Source organism: Argopecten irradians, chromosome 6, assembly GCF_041381155.1.
Source record: "Argopecten irradians isolate NY chromosome 6, Ai_NY, whole genome shotgun sequence".
Classification (NCBI taxonomy): domain Eukaryota; kingdom Metazoa; phylum Mollusca; class Bivalvia; order Pectinida; family Pectinidae; genus Argopecten; species Argopecten irradians.
Window position 1 is genome coordinate 27,389,693 of NC_091139.1, and position 22,154 is coordinate 27,411,846.

The following is a 22,154-nucleotide window of genomic DNA, read 5'->3' on the forward strand; positions in this document are numbered from 1 at the left end:
TAACCAAGTTTTAACAATATTAGTTTTAACATTGTTAGTTATTACACAGAAACTGCAGAAAAATGAAATTTGTAGTAAATAAAAGCTGAAAGAGTTGATCGAACCTGGCCAGGCACTTAAGGCATTGAACCTTGTTACCAAGTTTGCAGAAAATCAGTTAATATTTATTACAATTATTGTACGGAAGTGCAGAAATTGATTTTTTTTTTTATTTAAGCAAAGGGCCATAACTCCTCTAAATAAGGTCTATTGAAAGTCGGGATCAAACTTGGCCAAGCCCTTATGGCATTTAACCTTGTCACCAAGTTTGAAGAAAATTGGTTTATATTTGTTACAGTTATTGCACGGAAACGAAGTGTTACAGACAGACAAACCCAAATTAATATCCCCCGTTTCGGCGAAAGCGGGGGATAAAAACAAGGATAAAACGGTATATTTGTTTTCAGAAAATATTTTTATTGGTTAAGAACATTAACAAAATATAACCAACAAATAAAAATCACAGGCTTATGTGCTGGTAATGATGTGTGTGCAGACTAGAATGATAACATTCTACAAACCAGCTTACTCTGCAACCTAACTATCAACAACTAGTGTTTAACAAGATCATGGGAGCTTTGTACAGGTTAATGTTTGTGTTCCGAGTAATTAGACCTAAATATCAACAACCAGTGTTAATTATCAACAAGATCGTGGGAGCTTTATACAGGTTAACGCTCGTGTTCCGAGTAATTAGACCTAAATATCAACAACCAGTGTCAATTATCAACAAGATCGTGGGAGCTTTATACAGGTTAACGCTCGTGTTCCAAGTACTTCAACCTAAATATCAACAACAAGTGTTGATTATCAACAAGATCGTGGGAGCTTTATACAGGTTAATGCTCGTGTTCCGAGTAATTAGACCTAAATATCAACAACCAGTGTTAATTATCAACAAGATTGTGATTTCCGAGTAATAAGGAATGATTATACTCTAGGATGGAATGTCTGCTTCATGAAATGGTTAGAAGTAAAATCTCAACATCACCACCAAGAAGTAGGTTCTAGACCTAGATATGCTTTAATTTACTTTTTGTAATACCCAGGCTCAGAATCATCAACATTCCTAATAGATAAGTTTTTTTTTTTTGCTTCCTTGAGGGAATTATAGAAGTTAAGGAGAACATCTTAAATCTTGTCTTAATACTGTTATGCTTTTCTATGGGGATTTTAAAGTAAAGAATATTGATGGAACTGTGTCCAAGGTCTACTTTCATCAACATTCCTTATCTATAAGGAGTTCCTTAACTTAAAGATGCTCCACCGCTGACAAATGGTATTTTTTCACTATAAAAAAACAGGAGCAGATGATTTAGTATTTTAATTCAGTTACAAAAGTTACTTACTTTACACCATTACCACCATTGAAAAGTTTTCAGTTCTAATTTTACTTCAAGTTAAAAATATGAAAAATAATTAATTGCATCTAGAAAATAATCCGTAGCACTATATCCTATATGGAATGAAGTAATGATTGCACATGCACCAAAGGTGAAATAAATTATTTTATGTAATTTTTTGTGTTAATTAGGCATATATACACATGATTAAACACCAATCATTGTTCAAATAATAAATATCATTCATGTTCTTTCGACGGTGGAGCATCTTTAAAATTATCCATAGGAAAGCATTAAAGCAAATAAGAAAATGCTTTTTAACCTTCAATTTTCCTCTTAACTTCTGTGTGGAGAATATGATGTTAAGAAGTCTCCTTCAGTTGAGGAACTTTGGATGACACTGGGCCTAGATAAAACTGTACACTTAGAATAATCATTGAAAAGTAATATGCATAACTGCATGACAAACTAGTGTAGCATAGTTGTGCATTATAATTGAGGCAGGTAGCGGGAACAATCACCAGAGATTCGGAGAAATGTCACAATATAAAATCGAAGTAACATGTCATATGGAATGGCTACCTTACATAAAATTATGATTAGCTAGCAGGCAACTTTCTGTCAAAATTAAGAAACCAATGAGGGCAAGTGCATGCTTCAGCTATGCTAAAATTAATCACAAATAATTGAATGTTGTTAAATATCTACCCAGGGTATATTAACTTGATTTGTGTTTTTCCCTTTAAGAAAAGTTTCATTTATTCATATAAACCGGTAATTACATTTGATGAATCCAAATCTTTTGACATGGTCCAATATATCAAGATAAAAGTAAGATGACAGCATTTTACTAGTAGATAAAGCAGTGATCTATAGATGGATTTAAAATAGTGTACATCACAATTACTTAACACTTTATATAAATATAGCCATATATTTTATAGGAATATAAAACAATTCAACTTTCTATCTCTGATTCTGAAAAAAATATGCATTATAACAACAATAATCTATTTTTTTAGCACAATGGAAAAAATGGCAATGTATCTTTTCTTCATATATCTAATGAAATGCTTATATTTATACAATGTTTATGGCAAACAGGCAGTTTGGCACGATATAAGGGTTATCATTAACATGGCAAAATAGCTTTTTTTACAGTAGAATAGCTACTACACAGTAGAGTCGGTTACCGCTTCTCTTTGTTGTAAAACCTACTTTAATGCTAACATAAGTTACCTCCCTTTTCACATCTAATAGTGGTTTTGTGAATCGTCAATATAAGAATTACACCTTTTCTACTTAATTTTTGTATACAAATTATGGCAAAGTTGTTTTTATTAAAGTTTTACTGTACAAATCACTGGTGACATCATCCATAACAAGGTTTTCATCATATAAATTGAGGCAATATAGCGTTATTTACTTTTCAAATAATAGTGGAATAGGCCTAAACAAGATTTTACAAGGGTGACAGCTAATAAGGATTCAAATTGCCACAGTATAATAAAAATCAACGATATCAGAAAGACAGAATAAAAGGGTTCTAAATAAGAAAATAAAAGTCAATAATACAACTACTTGTTAGATTGCATAAGCAGTGTCAATGAAAAGAAAATATGATTTCTGAAAAATAAAAAAAAGAGATGAGTAAATTATTCAAGCTCCGGTAGCAAGATCGCAATTTTTTTTATTGGTTTCAATTTTTTTTTCTTTTATTAAAAAGAAAATCAGGTTTTTTTTTTGACATTGAAAAGAACTGATTACAGTAGACTTTCTTGTCATTGATACAGTTTCTTCAAAACCAATTGCAGCAGCCTCTAGGCATCAAACTGGCTGGGAATGTCTTAACAAACTAAATACAAATTCAACTTTCAGCAAACTCTAACCAGTAACTACAAAATTGCATCATCACATTATATACCTCAGGAACATGATCACACCTTATCTCTAATTATAAGTGGCCAACATATTTTACAAAGTAGAAATTTAAGTATAAATTTCCATAACGTATTGAAGTAAAATTAAATCTTAACGTGTTATACTCTAACATTGTATTCTCAGAAGTCAACTTCTGGAATTATACAAAATAATAATTCTACAAATTCTACGATAAAATGTATTCTAAAGCTTAGTTGGTTACATGTATATGATATGTATAAATGTATAATATTTACAAATGTTGTCAACAACTCTATATACAAAATGGAGTGCATTTGCAATTGTTAATTATATACAGTTTTGATTCTGTGTGCATATATATAACATAAAAGTACCTCCTCCTACTCAGTAGAACTGAGGCGTGCTTCCCCACCCCGGGGAATCGTTGTTTATCGTAGTATACCTAGGTACAGGTGAGAATATACTACAGGTGTATCCGTTTACAGGTAACATATGGTAAAACCCAGGTAAATTTAAAAATGAAGAGGTGGGCCATATTTATTCTTCAGAGAATTCATCTTTACCATACATAGAAGTCACCTTTACCATATAGATGATTTACCTGTAAGCTTTACCATACAGGTTAGTCAGTTTTACCATACAGGTATTGTAAGTACCTGTAAAATGCAGGCTAATAACCTAATGTCACATCATGATACAGGTTTATAAAATGACTTCCAGGGAAACAAAATGTTTTCTAAAAAAAGTTATTTCCTCAAAATCATGACATGAAATTGTGTATTCAAAATTATATGGTTTGATTTGTAGATTCAACTTATATAGGAACAATATTCTGCAGTATATTTTTACCTGTAATGACCTGTATTTACAAATTTGGCACCATTTGTAGTCTTCATCATTTCAGAGACATAAAACAATTCCATTAAATGACGACATCTTTTTCTATCAGCGTTGTGACATCGAAGGCCAGATGAATGTCAGCTTACGACATAATTTGGTAAAGTGACACTCAATTCAACATACAGTAGGGTAGTGATTACACTACATAACACAAACCCCATGATCCACTGTTTACAGTTTCTGATGATAGAATATTTCTCAGTGTCCATCCAAGGCCTTTAGGTATTTTGGCTCGATGAGTTTGGGAACCAGTTTGTGTCTGTGAAATATCAATGATTAATTATTAAAGTTAATACTAATAAACATATGTAGCTTCATAATTAAGGAAGATCAGAACTAAACATTTAATTCAGTTAGATACTTCTGGATTTTGAAAAAAAATATCTGAATACAATGTAGCATATGCTAACAGAGCTGGTGCTGTTAGTGTAATAGAGCTAAAAAGTGGTTTACAGTTGCTGTATATAAAAGCCCTAATACATGTGCATTACTTTTTAAGCCTTGGTAATTTACATCATAGTTGAATAAAAGAAGTGAATCCCTTACCTGATTGGCATGAGCACCATGAGGAGGATAGGGAAGACCATCTTCATGTAGGGGATTGGTGAGAAGCCAAAGATACACAGGATAAACAGCTGGGCTAGCTGTATAGCGGTGAATAGATGAACCTTCCTCTGGGGCACGCGGCGGACATAGTGGTTAGGTGGGTAGGCAGACTGTAACACAAGTATACAATGTTAATGTTGGATTGTTAAAATAATAAAAAAATAAAGTTTCATATAGCCTCCATAAGCTGTTACCATACTTCCCCAAAACTTGACAATACTTCTCTGGAAGTTAACTTTCTTAATCATTTTATCAGAAAATATTTAATCCCTCAAGAAATGGAAATGCAAGATCGTTGACAAGGAGTAGAAGAAAAAGCTTTTCCTTCCTGAGCACCTGGTCTCATTTGTTGTATGCCTTCCCTACATCCAGAGACCACAGTAGTTGAGTGGTGAAGATGTCCCACCATATTACCACAACCCCTCCACCTCTGGGTAGAGATTTCAAATCCTATGGGAGGTACTGTTTGTAGGTTGGGGTATTTTCACTAGGTACTTTGGCTTTCTTTTACAATCCTAAACTTGGGTATACTTAAATGACCCTGGTTTTAAATAGGATATAACCAAGCAATTTTTCAAAAGAAAAATAGGATATAACCAAGCAAGCCATACCAAATCATACTAGCAAGTCAACATTATCTGAAATAATGCATTCATATTTTAGAATTAAGTAAATTAATCCTCAAGTTAAGAAAAAAAAGCCAAGTAAATACTAAGTAGTAGACTTACATTTTGAGTAATAACTTTGTAGACTTACTTGTTCTGTAAAGAGGAGAAGGATGCGATCAAACATCTGATTTCCGTAGAGAGCTGTGATGGCTACGTAAAGGAAGAGACCGTCGAGGACGGGGCGGGGGATGTAGGCCATCGGGTAGGGCAGCAGGAACATGGACAGACCAATCAGTACATGGGAGATAATCCCAGTCAGCCGTGTCTCTCGTACATGGACAACACTGAAGTATAGAAAAATGTTTCATCATAATATATTTACGGTTGAAAAACTTGGTTTGGAAAAGGCAGATTAATTTAAATACATGTAGATGTTCCTGAAGATGATTTTGCAAGTGCTAAGGAATGAAATCTTAGGTACACCGATTAAATGATTACTTTCAGCAGGAAGAGTGCCAATTTGAAAGTGATATTACTACTACACTGTGCCCATTTACTGTATCTTTAAAAAACTGAAAGAAGAAACTTTGTTGCAGGTCAAACCATAGGTCACATTGACCTTCTCTGATACCACAATCTGCTACAAAATGTAACAGATATGTCTTAAGAATTGGCAAAATGTGGGGGCTTTTGTTGGAAAGATAGGGTACAATAATTGAAGGATGTAAAAACTTATTTTAATGATTTCAATTTACAGTTACACTGGACCATCTGATTACAAACATTACTGACTTTAGATTTAATTACGAAATGTCATATGATGTAGGTCTAATTTGGCAGGTGACTAATTAGTACTTACACCTGATGGACATGACCTTGCTCAATCCTGTCCTCAAGGTCAGCCAGAGCCTTCACATGGAGGGGAGAGTGGGGTAGAGCAGCGTGTATCCATGGTAATGTGAAGATGGACAGTACAGCGTTGATAACGGCCACAACAAACAGGTCCCAATGATAGGCTGCTCCCTTCTTTAGTCTGTAAAGCACACATATATGCATGGTATCAATCACTCACACAAAACAAGAGCTGTTGGAGAACAGCAAAGCTCGCCTAGCCTATTCAGAAGAAGTTGATGTTCAAGTATTTACTTTTTAAAAATATCAAGCAGTGCCCTCAGTCTGTATTATTTTGCCTCCAACAGAAGTTGAAATGTCTTCTTTTGCAGTATAATTTTTTTTATATTTTTTTTATGGTAAACACAGACAACATGGAAATATGACAAATTAACAGACTCAAAAAAAACCTAAAGGGCCCCAAATTGGTTGTATTGTCACGTTCAGCATCCATACACATTAGGAAAATAAAATCATAAACATTTATGATGACTTAAGCTTAAACAATAAACAAAATAGAAACTTGCTCAAAAACTTTAACATGGAAATATGACAAATTAACAGACTCAAACAAGAGGCCCAAAGAGCCTTAACGGTCATCTGACTACCTTGACAATAGTAAAATTAATTATATATGGTGTCACTTTGTCAGGATCATTTTAAATTTCTTTCAACAAGTTTTATTTCAAACAAGAGGCCCAAGGGCCTTAACATATAGGAAATTAATTAGATATAGTGTCATGGTAGTCATCTTCGATTTGGGATCAACCAGAGATTTAACAATAATTTGTCGGGACCATGTCAGGATCATTTCATGCAAGTTTCAGCCAAATCCCACCGGTAGAACTAGAGAAGAAGGTCAAAATGTGTTTTCAAGATGTCGGCTGTGACGGCCATCTTGGATTTCAGATTGACCCAAAAAATAACAACACTTTGTCGGGACCATGTCAGGATCATTTCATGCAAGTTTCAGCCAAATCGCACCGGCAGAACTTGAGAAGAAATTCAAAATGTGTTTTCAAGATGGCGGCTGTGGCGGCCATCTTGGATTTTGGATCGACCCGAAAAATAACAACACTCTGTCGGGACCATGTCAGGATCATTTCATGCAAGTTTCAGCCAAATCCCACTGGTAGCACTTGAGAAGAAGTTCAAAATATGTTTTCAAGATGGCGGCTGTGGCGGCCATCTTGGATTTCGGATCGACCCAAAAAATAACAACACTTTGTCTGGACCATGTCAGGATCATTTCATGCAAGTTACAGCCAAATCGCACCGGTAGAACTTGAGAAGAAGTTCAAAATGTGTTTTCAAGATGGCGGCTGTGGCGACCATCTTTGATTTCGGATCGACCCGAAAAATAACAACACTTTGTCAGAACCATATCAGGATCATTTCATGCAAGTTTCAGCCAAATCGCACCGGTAGAACTTGAGAAGAAGTTCAAAATGTGTTTTCAAGATGGAGGCTGTGGTGGCCATCTTGGATTTCGGATTGACCCAAAAAATAACAACACTTTGTCTGGACCATGTCAGGATCATTTCATGCAAGTTTCAGCCAAATCGCACTGGTAAAACTTGAGAAGAAGTTCAAAATGTAAAAAGTTAACGCACGGCGGACGGTGCACGATGACGGACGAAACACGACGACTATACTAAAAACCCCTAAAGGCCCCCAAATTGGTTGTATTATCACGTTCAGCATCCATACACATTAGGAAAATAAAATCATAAACATTTATGATGACTTGAGCTTAAACAATTGACGAAACAGAAACTTGCTCAAAAACTTTAACGTGAAATGGGACGCCAACGCTGACGCCCGGGTGACAACATTAGCTCCCCCTATTCTTCAAATAGGCGAGCTAAAAAGTTAGAAATTGTCACAAGGTATCAATTAATAATTCTTATAAAGTTAGAAATAGTCATAAATAATTACACCATACATGCGGTTTTATGACTGACTGCTTATAAGCGCCTTAAGTGTTGTTACCTCTGAGGTCTTTCCAGAAACTTCAATAAATTCAAAATCTAGAAAGCTAAGGTGCAATAAGTATGCTTCATTTTCTTGATTATTAATGGTAGATTTTAATAAAACATCAACTTCATGCAATCAGCAAACTGTGAAGTATATTTTTGTAAATTGCAAGACATTTGTTTTCCAGAGGTAGAGAGATGATCAATCAGGAATTCAAGGCAGACATCACCTAGCTCGTTTGGGCTTCCTTTTGCCAGAAGATGTCAAGAAGTAGCTGAAAAATTGCAAAAATCTATTAACTGTAGTTTAGTAAATACGTACTTGTTTGAAGGTGTGTTGACGAGAGCACTGGATATGTTTTGGTCCATGAAGAATAGAAGAGACAGACTAAATCCAAGACCTGCTGCAGCAAACACTGCCGAGGCTGGAAGGGTGTGGATAGGGGCAACCTTAAACAGGGTCTCCGCTGGTGTATACTCAAATGGTTTTACTATCAAACATAAAATAAAAGTCCCATTCAAAAGAAACTTCATGAAACTTCTACGTTTCATCAATCATCCAGCTTTTCTAACATTTTAATACAGTGAACCCACGATAATCCAGACGCCGATAGTCTGGAAAACTCACAATCCGGATGGAAATGTCAGGGAACGGATTTCCGACATGTCATTTCTACTCACTAGTCCGGAAATTCGGATTTCGAATCCCGAACTCCATTTTGGGAACGTTTATAAATTCCCGAATAATGCGGACAATTTGTAGTCATGTGTATAATACACACTGCCAAATGACACTAGTGTGTGTTGTTAAAATGACTGCTGCCAGATCATAGCCACGGGTGTTTACCTGAACACCTTTCACCCAGGTACATCCAGTCATGTAACGGATCACTGGTTTTCTATAGGAGATCAAACTGCAGTATTGTAAATGAGATACGCATCATGCAGTTTGAGCTTGGGTACAGGTACGTATGCTGTCGATACCTTACTGGTTTCACATGCAGAATATATATTGCTGTGAGTTTTGGATACAATAATGTGAGATAATGCTCACAAAATTAAAGGCATTTTAAATGTATGTGAATCTATTTGAATTTATCGTCTGTGGTATAAGATATAAAGGCTACGGCACATGCCATTTACATGCCATGTAAGCCAGAAAGCAAAGACTTGTGGAAATGGTCAATAAAAACACACAATATACAAAATAACAATTATATTAGTTCTTAAAATATTCACAACTATTTGTTATCATTGGTTTTTTTTTGCCAAGAACGCAAATGATATTGATCCTTGGTTAGGCATTTTGAAACATAATTTGCCGTAAGACAGATCAAGTGGCTATATGCATACATAGAACACAATTAACGATGACTTTAGGTTCTGTATTTTGAAAAAGAAATACATTTATTTAATATTCTTAAGGTAATGATATAAACAAGAGGCCCAGAGGGCCTGTATCGCTCACCTGGTTTGTAATGCCAAGTAATATTCTGGATACAGGTTCATTGTTTATTTTCTGAAGAAATTTGAATATTTACCTCTAATTCCCCTATTGGGCCCCACCATTCCTGCCCCCTGGGGGTCAGAGCCAAAATTTATACAAGCTCTGTTCCCCTTCCCCCAAGGATGTTTGTGGCCAAATTTGGTTATAATCCATGCAGAACTCTATGACTAGTAGCGATTTATAGGATTTACCTTTATTTCCCCTATTGGGCCCCGCCCCTCCTGCCCCCAGGGGGTCAGAGCCAAAATTTATACAAGTTCTGTTCCCCTTCTCCCAAGGATGTTTGTGGCCAAATTTGGTCACAATCCATGCAGAACTCTAGGACAAGTAGCGATTTATAGGATTTACCTTTATTTCCCCTATTGGGCCCCGCCCCTCCTGCCCCTGGGGGGTCAGAGCCAAAATTTATACAAGTTCTGTTCCCCTTCCCCAAAGAATGTTTGTGGCTAAATTTGGTTACAATACATGCAGAATTCTATGACTAGTAGCGATTTATAGGATTTACCTTTATTTCCCCTATTGAGCCCCGCCCCTCCTGCCCCCGGGGGGTCAGAGCCAAAATTTATACAAGTTCTGATCCCCTTCTCCAAAGGATGTTTGTGGCCAAATTTGGTCACAATCCATGCAGAACTCTAGGTCAAGTAGCGATTTATAGGATTTACCTTTATTTCCCATATTGGGCCCCGCCCCTCCTGCCCCCGGGGGGGTCAGAGTCAAAATTTATACAGGTTCTGTTCCCCTTCCCCAAAGAATGTTTGTGGTCAAATTTGGTTACAATCCATGCAGAACTCTAGGACAAGTAGTGATTTATAGGATTTACCTTTATTTCCCCTATTGGGCCCCGCCCCTCCTGCCCCCTGGGGCTCAGAGCCAAAATTTATACAAGTTCTGTTTCCCTTCCCCAAGGATGCTTGTGGCCAAATTTGGTTACAATCCATGAAGAACTTTATGACTAGTAGCGATTTATAGGATTTACCTTTATTTCCTATATTGGGCCCCGCCCCTCCTGCCCCCAGGGGGTCAGAGCCAAAATTTATACAAGTTCTGTTCCCCTTCTCCCAAGGATGTTTGTGGCCAAATTTGGTCACAATCCATGCAGAACTCTAAGACAAGTAGCGATTTATAGGATTTACCTTTATTTCCCCTATTGGGCCCCGCCCCTCCTGCCCCGGGGGGCTCAGAGCCAAAATTTATACAAGTTCTGTTCCCCTTCCCCCAAGGATGCTTGTGGCCAAATTTGGTTACAATCCATGCAGAACTCTATGACTAGTAGCGATTTATAGGATTTACCTTTATTTCCCCTATTGGGCCCCGCCCCTCCTGCCCCCAGGGTCTCAGAGCCAAAATTTATACAAGTTCTGTTCCCCTTCCCCCAAGGATGTTTGTGGCCAAATTTGGTCACAATCCATGCAGAACTCTATGACTAGTAGCGATTTAAAGGAAATGTTGACGGACAGACAGACGGACGGACGGACGGACGGACGACGGACGACGGACGCCGCGCCATGGCATAAGCTCACCGGCCCTTCGGGCCAGGTGAGCTAAAAAAAACACCTATAAAACATAAAAACAAAGTATTCATTTAAGAATTAAAGTCTCTTTCTGGTGGTTCTATCGAAGGATAAAGTTGAGTAGGGTATCGATATTTGGAATGGACCGCGAAGCGGTCCATGAAACAAATATCGATACCCTACTCAACTTTATCCTTCGATAGAACCACCAGAAAGAGACTTTAATCCTTATATTTACAGTCTTAACTATTATTTTCATAGCTCAAAATTTACACTTAATAGTATTTATGGCATTTATAAGGCTAAAAATGGATTATATCGTTTGGTTCCGACAGGCATTTGGAACAGCCACTCGAAGTGGCGGAAATTACCGCCAATTTATCAATAAATGAGTTCCGTCTGATGAAGCATATATCTGGGGTTTTCCCGGTATGAAACTATAAATCGTTTTATTTATCTGTTGTTAAAACACCATGGTGCAAAGCACTTTGGTTTTAATATTTTACTTCGTATAATTACACACGCTTACACAATTCATAACGTGGTAGGATATTTTATGTAGTTGTGACGCGGCGTCCGATTCAAACCGCCTGTGTCAAGGAGGTGTGACAAACAGAGAGTTTCTTCAATTTTGTGATCACTTGAGTTCTACTTGATCAGTTCACGTTTGAAATTACTTGAATACACAGATGTTTAAAAGGTTGCATGTCATTATTTCCGGATTTTGGAGATTTTCAAATGTATCGGAACGTCGTTTCGAGGAACATGTACAACCACAGGTAGGCCCACTACTGTGAACGTTTAACGCTCTCAAAATGTTAGCTTATATTTATATTGTTGTTTCAAACACTTCAATAAATATTAGGGATATCTATTACAAGTATTGTAAAGCTACAATTGTAGTATTCCGTTTCAGTGATATATCGAAACACCCAAACGTACATTTTGTATGTAAGGCCTAGTAGATAACGTACATGACTTGTCTGTCCCCCGAGGTGAACATAAATGCTTTGTCGTGCTAGGTCGTTTTGGTTAAATTTTATTTTATCCAACACAAAGACTGATGTTGTCCTGACATACATGCATCTTATCCATTTGCGTACAACCAATGGTGTTAAAAATACAAATAGTCTAGGATGTAGATCTACATGTTGTAGCGAACAACACAGACTCACCGACACACAACATGTAAACATTGCGACGTCATCAGAATGTGCAAAACTGTACATTGTACAACATTTATTAATCACGGAAGCATTGCTCAAAGCGGTACGGTAGTAACATAAACAATGTAACTTTTCTACATTTGTATTTACACACGTACATGTATATGTGTTATTTTATAAACCTATTTTGATGCATGTACATGTTCATCGAACGTACATTCGATACTGAAAACACCAAAAGTTTCTGATTTGGACCAACATAAATTCATCCACGCAGCTCCAAATTGCGCGTGACATACTCAATCTAACGAGAAATAAAGTTGAGTAGCATTTGGTTGAAATCAACGGGGTTTATACTAGCAATTCACCACTGACTGTAAATATTATAGTACACATACATTACATAAAAGCCTATCATTGATTACAAGATAAGGGGAGTAACTCGTAAGTGACAATTTAATTGACTAAGAACACAGAACTTGGCAGTCTGGAAAACTCGTAATCCGGACGGTTTCGGCTGGGAACGAAGGTGTTTGGATTATCGAGGGTCAACTGTAGGTATCGAAGATAATTTCATACAATTCATAATTTTTAAAATTCACATTTGAAACATGTTAAATCAAAGAAACTTTTTGAAATTTTACTCCTTTTGGTCCCTCCCACAGCCCCTGGGGGGTGGAGACCATATTATTCACAATTTTGATAGGCCTTATGCCTTAGAAGGTTTGTGCAAAATTTCATTGAAATTGCTTCAGCAGTTTTGGAGAAGAAGTCGAAAATGTAAATTGTTTATGGACGACGACGGACAAAAGGCGATTAGAATAGGTCACTTGAGACTTCGTCTCAGGTGACCTATAAAGTTGTGTTACAGTATTTCTTTGATGATGCCCACTCATTGACTTAGATCTGATACAAAATACTATACTTACATTTGATGTCCTTGAAGACAATGGATCCAAAAATAGACATAACGATGACAGCAACAGGAAGTGCATAGTCCGCTAACATCTCACGTTTACCTGCATTTAGGAACGGCCTGCAATATATTCACATCTAGTTAGTACCTCTTGTACAGCATTCAGGAAAGTGTCTAAGTAATCCATCTTTCATATCAATGAAAGTTGAGAAATATGGTTTCAATTTCATTGTATTTTACATTCTTTATTAGTAGTACAAATTATATGAAAAGTTTAAAAACAAAACGCCTTTACACTGGTTAAAGTAATTAGATAAGTTCAAGCAAACGAAGAAATTGATTGATTAGGAAAGTAAGACATAAGCAAGGAAAATCAAGAGGCTTTATATTATAATTTTTGAGAAATATGTTAAGATAGATAAGTTCAAGCAAAGAAGATATTGATTTAAAGTCAAAATTAGGTATTAAAAATCAAGAGATTTAATGAAATATAGATTTTTTGTCAATGTATGAGTAATACGTACGTTTTTGTGAAATTATAAAGGGTAAGTCCTGTCCATACGGTACCAAGCATTAGTAAGAGAAATAGAATACTGTTTTCTCGGAGACACTCGCCTACGCCAGTGACATGGGTCGGCACCGCGCTGTCGTTAGTTACAGAGATTAGTGTAGTGAAGGTGTTAGTCAGGTTAGCGACACTACCGTTGGACATGGCATCTGATTGGACGGCTGGGTGACTGCCTCCCTCACATGCGGGAGTGTGGTAATTTTTATTAAAATCTGGAAATACAGAGATGCATATCAAGATGTGCTTTACTATCATTTAGAATAAGTGCAAAATGGCAAAACTAGTAATGTTCCAGAAGTTACTGAGTGTTGGTACATGTATATCAATGTTACTACAGAAATTACTGGGTGTTGGTACATTTATATCAATGTTACTACAGAAGTTAGTGAGTGTTGGTACATGTATATCAATGTCACTGCAGAAGTTACTGAGTGTTTGTACATGTATATCAATGTCACTGCAGTAGTTACTGAGTGTTGGTACATGTATATCAATGTCACTACAGAAGTTACTGAGTGTTGGTACATGTATATCAATGTCACTACAGAAGTTACTGAGTGTTTGTACATGTATATCAATGTCACTACAGAAGTGACTGAGTGTTGGTACATGTATATCAATGTCACTACAGAAGTTACTGAGTGTTGGTACATGTATATCAATGTCACTGCAGTAGTTAGTGAGTGTTGGTACATGTATATCAATGTCACTGCAGAAGTTACTGAGTGTTGGTACATGTATATCAATGTCACTGCAGAAGTTACTGAGTGTTGGTACATGTATATCAATGTCACTACAGAAGTTACTGAGTGTTGGTACATGTATATCAATGTCACTACAGAAGTTACTGAGTGTTGGTACATGTATATCAATGTCACTACAGAAGTTACTGAGTGTTGGTACATGTATATCAATGTCACTACAGAAGTTACTGAGTGTTGGTACATGTATATCAATGTCACTACAGAAGTTACTGAGTGTTGGTACATGTATATCAATGTCACTACAGAAGTTACTGAGTGTTGGTACATGTATATCAATGTCACTACAGAAGTTACTGAGTGTTGGTACATGTATATCAATGTCACTACAGAAGTCACTAAGTGTTTGTACATGTATATCAATGTCACTACAGAAGTTACAGAGTGTTGGTACATGTATATCAATGTCACTGCAGAAGTTACTGAGTGTTGGTACATGTATAGCAATGTCACTGCAGAAGTTACTGAGTGTTTGTACATGTATATCAATGTCACTGCAGTAGTTACTGAGTGTTGGTACATGTATATCAATGTCACTACAGAAGTTACTGAGTGTTTGTACATGTATATCAATGTCTCTGCAGAAGTCACTAAGTGTTGGTACATGTATATCAATGTCACTACAGAAGTCACTAAGTGTTTGTACATGTATATCAATGTCACTACAGAAGTTACAGAGTGTTGGTACATGTATAGCAATGTCACTGCAGAAGTTACTGAGTGTTGGTACATGTATATCAATGTCACTGCAGAAGTTACTGAGTGTTGGTACATGTATATCAATGTCACTACAGAAGTTACTGAGTGTTGGTACATGTATATCAATGTCACTGCAGAAGTTACTGAGTGTTGGTACATGTATATCAATGTCTCTGCAGTAGTTACTGAGTGTTGGTACATATATATCAATGTCACTGCAGAAGTTACAGAGTGTTAGTATATATATACATGTATATCAACGACACTGCAGAAGTCACTAAGTGTTGGTACATGTATATTAATGTTACTGCAGAAGTTAGTGAGTGTTGGTACATGTATATCAATGTCACTACGGATGTTAATGAGTGTTGGTACATGTATATCAATGTCACTACAGAAGTCAATAAGTGTTGGTACATGTATATCAATGTCACTGCAGAAGTCATTAAGTGTTGGTACATGTATATCAAAGTCACTACAGAAGTTACTGAGTGTTGGTACATGTATATCAATGTTACTACAGAAATTACTGAGTGTTTGTACATGTATATCAATGTCACTACAGAAGTTACTGAGTGTTGGTACATGTATATCAATGTCACTACAGAAGTTACTGAGTGTTGGTACATGTATATCAATGTCACTACAGAAGTTACTGAGTGTTAGTACATGTATATCAATGTCACTACAGAAGTGACTGAGTGATGGTACATGTATATCAATGTCACTACAGAAGTTACTGAGTGTTGGTACATGTATATCAATGTCACTACAGAAGTTACTGAGTGTTTGTACATGTATATCAATGTCACTACAGAAGTTACTGAGTGTTGGTACATGTATATCAATGTCACTGCAGAAGTTACTGAGTGTTGGTACATGTATATCAATGTCACTGCAGAAGTTACTGAGTGTTGGTACATGTATATCAATATCACTACAGAAGTTACTGAGTGTTGGTACATTTATATCAATATCACTGGAGAAGTTACTGAGTGTTGGTACATTTATATCAATGTCACTGCAGTAGTTACTGAGTGTTAGTACATGAATATCAATGTCACTACAGAAGTTACTGAGTGTTAGTACATGTATATCAATGTCGCTGCAGAAGTTACTGAGTATTGGTACATGAATATCAATGTTACTACAGAAGTAACTGAGTGTTTGTACATGTATATCAATGTCACTACAGAAGTTACTGAGTGTTAGTACATGTATATCAATGTCACTGCAGAAGTTACAGAGTGTTAGTATATATATACATGTATATCAACGACACTGCAGAAGTCACTAAGTGTTGGTACATGTATATTAATGTTACTGCAGAAGTTAGTGAGTGTTGGTACATGTATATCAATGTCACTGCAGAAGTTAGTGAGTGTTGGTACATATATATCAATGTCACTACAGAAGTAACTGAGTGTTGGTACATGTATATCAATGTCACTACGGATGTTAATGAGTGTTGGTACATGTATATCAATGTCATTACAGAAGTCAATAAGTGTTGGTACATGTATATCAATGTCACTGCAGAAGTCACTAAGTGTTGGTACATGTATATCAATGTCACTACAGAAGTTACTGAGTGATGGTACATGTATATCAATGTCACTGCAGAAGTTACTGAGTGTTGGTACATGTATATCAATGTTACTTCAGAAGTTACTGAGTGTTGGTACATGTATATCAATGTCACTGCAGAAGTTACTGAGTGTTGGTACATGTATATCAATGTCACTACAGAAGTTACTGTGTGATGGTACATATATATCAATGTCACTACAGAAGTTACTGAGTATTGGTACATGTATATCAATGTCACTACAGAAGTTACTGAGTGTTGGTACATGTATATCAATGTTACTACAGAAGTTACTGAGTGTTGGTACATGTATATCAATGTCACTACAGAAGTTACTGAGTGTTGGTACATGTATATCAATGTCACTACAGAAGTTACTGAGTGTTTGTACATGTATATCAATGTCACTACAGAAGTTACTGAGTGATGGTACATGTATACAAATGTCACTGCAGAAGTCACTGAGTGTTGGTACATGTATATCAATGTCACTACAGAAGTTACTGAGTGTTTGTACATGTATATCAATGTCACTACAGAAGTTACTGAGTATTGGTACATGTATATCAATGTCACTACAGAAGTTACTGAGTGTTGGTACATGTATATCAATGTCACTACAGAAGTTACTGAGTGTTGGTACATGTACATTAATGTCACTGCAGTAGTTACTGAGTGTTGGTACATGAATATCAATGTCACTACAGAAGTTACTGAGTGTTGGTACATGTATATCAATGTCACTACAGAAGTTACTGAGTGTTGGTACATGTATATCAATGTCACTACAGAAGTTACTGAGTGATGATACATGTATATCAATGTCACTACAGAAGTTACTGAGTGTTGGTACATGTATATCAATGTCACTACAGAAGTTACTGAGTGTTGGTACATGTATATCAATGTCACTGCAGAAGTTACTGAGTGTTAGTACATGTATATCAATGTCGCTGCAGAAGTTACTGAGTGTTGGTACATGTATATCAATGTCACTACAGAAGTTACTGAGTATTGGTACATGAATATCAATGTCACTACAGAAGTTACTGAGTGATGATACATGTATATCAATGTCACTGCAGAAATTACTGAGTGTTGGTACATGTATATCAATGTCACTACAGAAGTGACTAAGTGTTGGTACATGTATATCAATGTCACTGCAGAAGTTACTGAGTGTTAGTACATGTATATCAATGTCGCTGCAGAAGTTACTGAGTGTTGTTACATTTATATCAATGTCACTGCAGAAGTTACTGAGTGTTGGTACATGTATATCAATGTCGCTGCAGAAGTTACTGAGTGTTGGTACATGAATATCAATGTCACTGCAGAAGTTACTGAGAGTTGGTATATGTATATCAATGTCACTACAGAAGTTACTGAGAGTTGGTATATGTATATCAATGTCACTACAGAAGTTACTGAGTGCTGGTACATGTATATCAATGTCACAGTGATCATTTGAAGTTATCATTACAGATTGAAGTGTCTTCTGGTTGTTTTTTCATTTCATCACTGAACCGTAAGTTCTACTACCCTCTCCTACAAATGATTTGGTGCCCAACTGAATACCAACAGTGATGGTAAAGGCCAAATATCCTTCATACCTTCATACCTTAGAGGGCTTTGAGAGAGGAGGAAGGAATTAATCAGAACTGAATAGGTTGATGATTGGTGATCAACTAGAACCTCAACTGAACAAGAGGCCCATGGGCCTTAACGGTCATCTGCAAATCATTTCAACATATTATAACAAGAGGGAGGGAAAACAAATATTTGGTGAAATAGAAACCCAAACAACAGTGTTGGCCAGAGTCACTATACAAAATCTTTTCTCATTCCCAAAAGGTTGTTTGATAAAGTTTGGCCAAAATTTTATGATGTGTTTGTGACTACAAGCTTTTTCAAAACAAATTCCTCATTTTCTCCTATTGGGGCCAGCCCCTCCTGCCCCAGGGGGATCAGAGCCATAATTTATACAAAATCTCTTCACATTCCCCCAAAGATCTTTCTGACCAAATTTGGTCAAAATCCAACGAGAACTTTATGAGAAACAAACTTCAATTATCAAAATCCAGGATGGCTACCTGTCGGCCATCTTCTTGACTGATCAGTCCGAAAATGCAATATGCATAAATAAGGTCCTAGGGGAACTTAAATATAAAATTTGAGACAGATCACTTCAGTACTTTCTGAGAAACAGCGGTAACAAACTTCAATTGTTAAAATCCAATATGACGTCCTGTCGGCCATCTTGTTCACTTATCGGTACCAAAATGCAATATGCATAACCAAGGACCTAGGGGAACCTGCACATGAAATTTGAGACAGATCCCTTTAGTACTTTCTGAGAAATAATTGTAATAAGCTTCAACTACCAAAATCCAAGATGGCGGCCTGTCAGCCATCTTGTTCATCGATCAGTCCTAAAATGCAATATGCACAACAATTAGACCCCTAGGTGAACCTGTACATGCAATTTAAGATAGATCACTTCAGTACTTTCTGAGATATAGCGGTAACAAACTTCAATTGTCAAAATCCAATATGACGTCCTGTCGGCCATCTTGTTCACCGATTGGTACCAAAATGCAATATGCATAACTAGGGCCCTAGTGGAACCTACATGTGAAATTTGAGAAGAATCCCTTCAGCACTTTCTGAGAAATAGCGGTAACAAACTTAAACTATCAAAATCCAAGATGGCAGCCTGTTGGCCATCTTGTTGACCGATTGGTCCCCAAAATGCAATATGCATAACCAGGGACCTAGGGGACCATGCACATGAAATTTGAGACAGCTCCCTTCAGTACTTTTTAAGAAATAGTGGTAACAAATTTCAATTGTCAAAATCCAAGATGGCGGCCTGTCTGCCATCTTGTTGATCGTTCAGTCCCAAAATGCAATATGCATAACTAGGGCCCTAGTGGAACCTAAATGTGAAATTTGAGAAGAATCCCTTCAGCACTTTCTGAGAAATAGCGGTAACAAACTTAAACTATCAAAATCCAAGATGGCGGCCTGTCGGCCATCTTGTTGACCGATTGGTCCCAAAATGCAATATGTACAACTAAACCCCTAGGGGAACCTACATGTAAAATTTGAGAGAGATACCTTCGGTACTTTCTGAGAAATAGCGGTAACAAACTTTAACTATCAAAATTCAAGATGGCTGCCTGTCGGCCATTTTGTTGACTGATTGGTCCCAAAATGCAATAGGCACAACTAGGGCCCTTAGGGGTACCAAAATATGGAATTTGAGAAAGATCCCTTCAGTACTTTCTGAGAAATAGCAGTAACAAGAATTGTTAACGGACGGACGGATGGACGGACCACTGACCACGGACGAAAAGCGATTTGAATAGCCCATCATCTAATGACGGTGGGCTAAAAAGCTTTCATTTAGAACTCCTAGGATTCCAAGCTCCAGTCTATGTCTCGACGCTCCACATTTTTGCCCTCCTGTTAAGGTTTCACATTTCATGGTATAGTTTGTATCATTATATGGCTGTTTTTTTTGCTTGCTCCTGATTGGCTGAAACTACACTTTCCTGCCACGATACATTACGATATTCACCAGAAAATTCCGAACTAGGCATTGTCACGACATCCAAGGTTGATATAAGATTCCAAACCCCATTTAGAAATCTTGCATTGCGCCGTAATGTAAAATGACGTCACAATCACATCACAGGTTGATATAAAATTCCAATGATTCCAGGTCGTACCCAAACATAGCGTAAGGGGAATTTCCGTGATGTAAAAAATCTATTGTGACATTATCAGCGAGATGTGACGAAGAGCAGTAGGTTTACTGGAATCAATGTTACCATGCCAATATTTGTGTGTACATTTTTGTCAAATATTTAAAATATTAAGTAAAATGTATTATGTGGTGTTTCCTCTATTGTATTGATATTATCAGCCTTCATTTTTCTCTTGGAAATTATTTAACAGGACTATTGAGTATCGGAGAGAAGGACTGCTCAATATCATGAAGAGGAAATACATGTACATATACATGTAGTTAAATGGTTTACATTATGTAAATCCCATATAATAGAATAGATATCACCTGTTTTCAAGTGGATACTGTGATTTATCAACCCTCGAAAGTGCTATAACCCTCGGCTTTCGGCCTCAGGTAAATATCATTTCCTCGACTTGTATTACCTTTTAAGGTGTCTTTGATGGCATCAGCAGAAAAGGCAAACGTAATAAAAATGGAGAAAATTTCTTCTGTAGATCTGAAATAACGATTCATAAATCTTAACTACCAATACATTTCTGGTTAAAATGTAGGCCAATGTCATCATTTCTCTAGATCTGCCAATCTGTCGTTCAAAGGGTGACATTGAAGTATGATGTTAGATCATGGTTACAGTATATCTCAAAATTATCATAGATAAAGGCGATCCTTGATTACTATGGTCACTAGTTATGTGATCATGGTCAACCATGGACAAATTCAATACAATGATTGTTGACCATCAACCATGGACAAATTCAATATAATGATTGTTGACCATCAACCATGGACAAATTCAATACAATGGTTGGCCATCAACCATGGTCAAATTCAACACAATGAATGGCCAACAACCATGAACAAATTCAACACAATGGTTGACCATCAACCAAAGATAAATTCAATACTATCGTTGGCCATCAACCATGGATAAATTCAATACAGTGGCTGACCATCAACCATAGACAAATTAAAGAATGACCAAAGGTAATATCAAAACACAGTTAACAATGGACAACAAAGTTGAAAACCAATATTATATACAGTTGACAATAGTTGAACCAAATATGACCATGGCATATGATAGTTTAACATTAATTCATTGTATGAAAGATTTGCATCTGATACTAACCTTGATGAATATTTCATAAGCTTACTAAGGTTGAGGAACACGTATAAGAAAAGGAAGAAAGCATTCCACAATCCCACACACGCGAACATGGCATAGAAGTCTAGATCAAAATCCTCACATATATTGTAGATCACTATAAAGAAGATAACATAGAAAATGTCTCAAAAGTCCGTACTATAATCCTAAAATGGTTCATCATGATCATCTTTTCGTAAATATTTGTGTCCTTGAGGAGCCTGTGGAGATTTTGTTTACAGTTATACCTTACATAACATGCCATGATAGAC

At 36.5% G+C, this 22,154-nt stretch overlaps 1 protein-coding gene across 4 annotated transcripts in view; it reads right to left on the bottom strand.

Annotated features, from left to right (window-relative positions):
* Positions 1-435: 435 nt before the first annotated feature.
* LOC138325502 (solute carrier family 4 member 11-like) overlaps positions 436-22,154 on the bottom strand; it is a 110,079-nt gene continuing 88,360 nt past the window's right edge. For all 4 annotated transcript variants that reach the window (XM_069271199.1, XM_069271200.1, XM_069271198.1 and 1 more), the window contains exons 11-19: positions 21,868-22,000; positions 21,161-21,234; positions 13,890-14,145; positions 13,379-13,485; positions 8,588-8,756; positions 6,258-6,431; positions 5,547-5,742; positions 4,731-4,900; positions 436-4,443 (exon numbers count right to left, since the gene is read on the bottom strand). In XM_069271199.1, the coding sequence (XP_069127300.1) occupies positions 4,383-4,443; positions 4,731-4,900; positions 5,547-5,742; positions 6,258-6,431; positions 8,588-8,756; positions 13,379-13,485; positions 13,890-14,145; positions 21,161-21,234; positions 21,868-22,000 (1,340 nt within the window). In that variant the 3' untranslated portion in view covers positions 436-4,382. The remainder of the gene's footprint in view (positions 4,444-4,730; positions 4,901-5,546; positions 5,743-6,257; positions 6,432-8,587; positions 8,757-13,378; positions 13,486-13,889; positions 14,146-21,160; positions 21,235-21,867; positions 22,001-22,154) is intronic.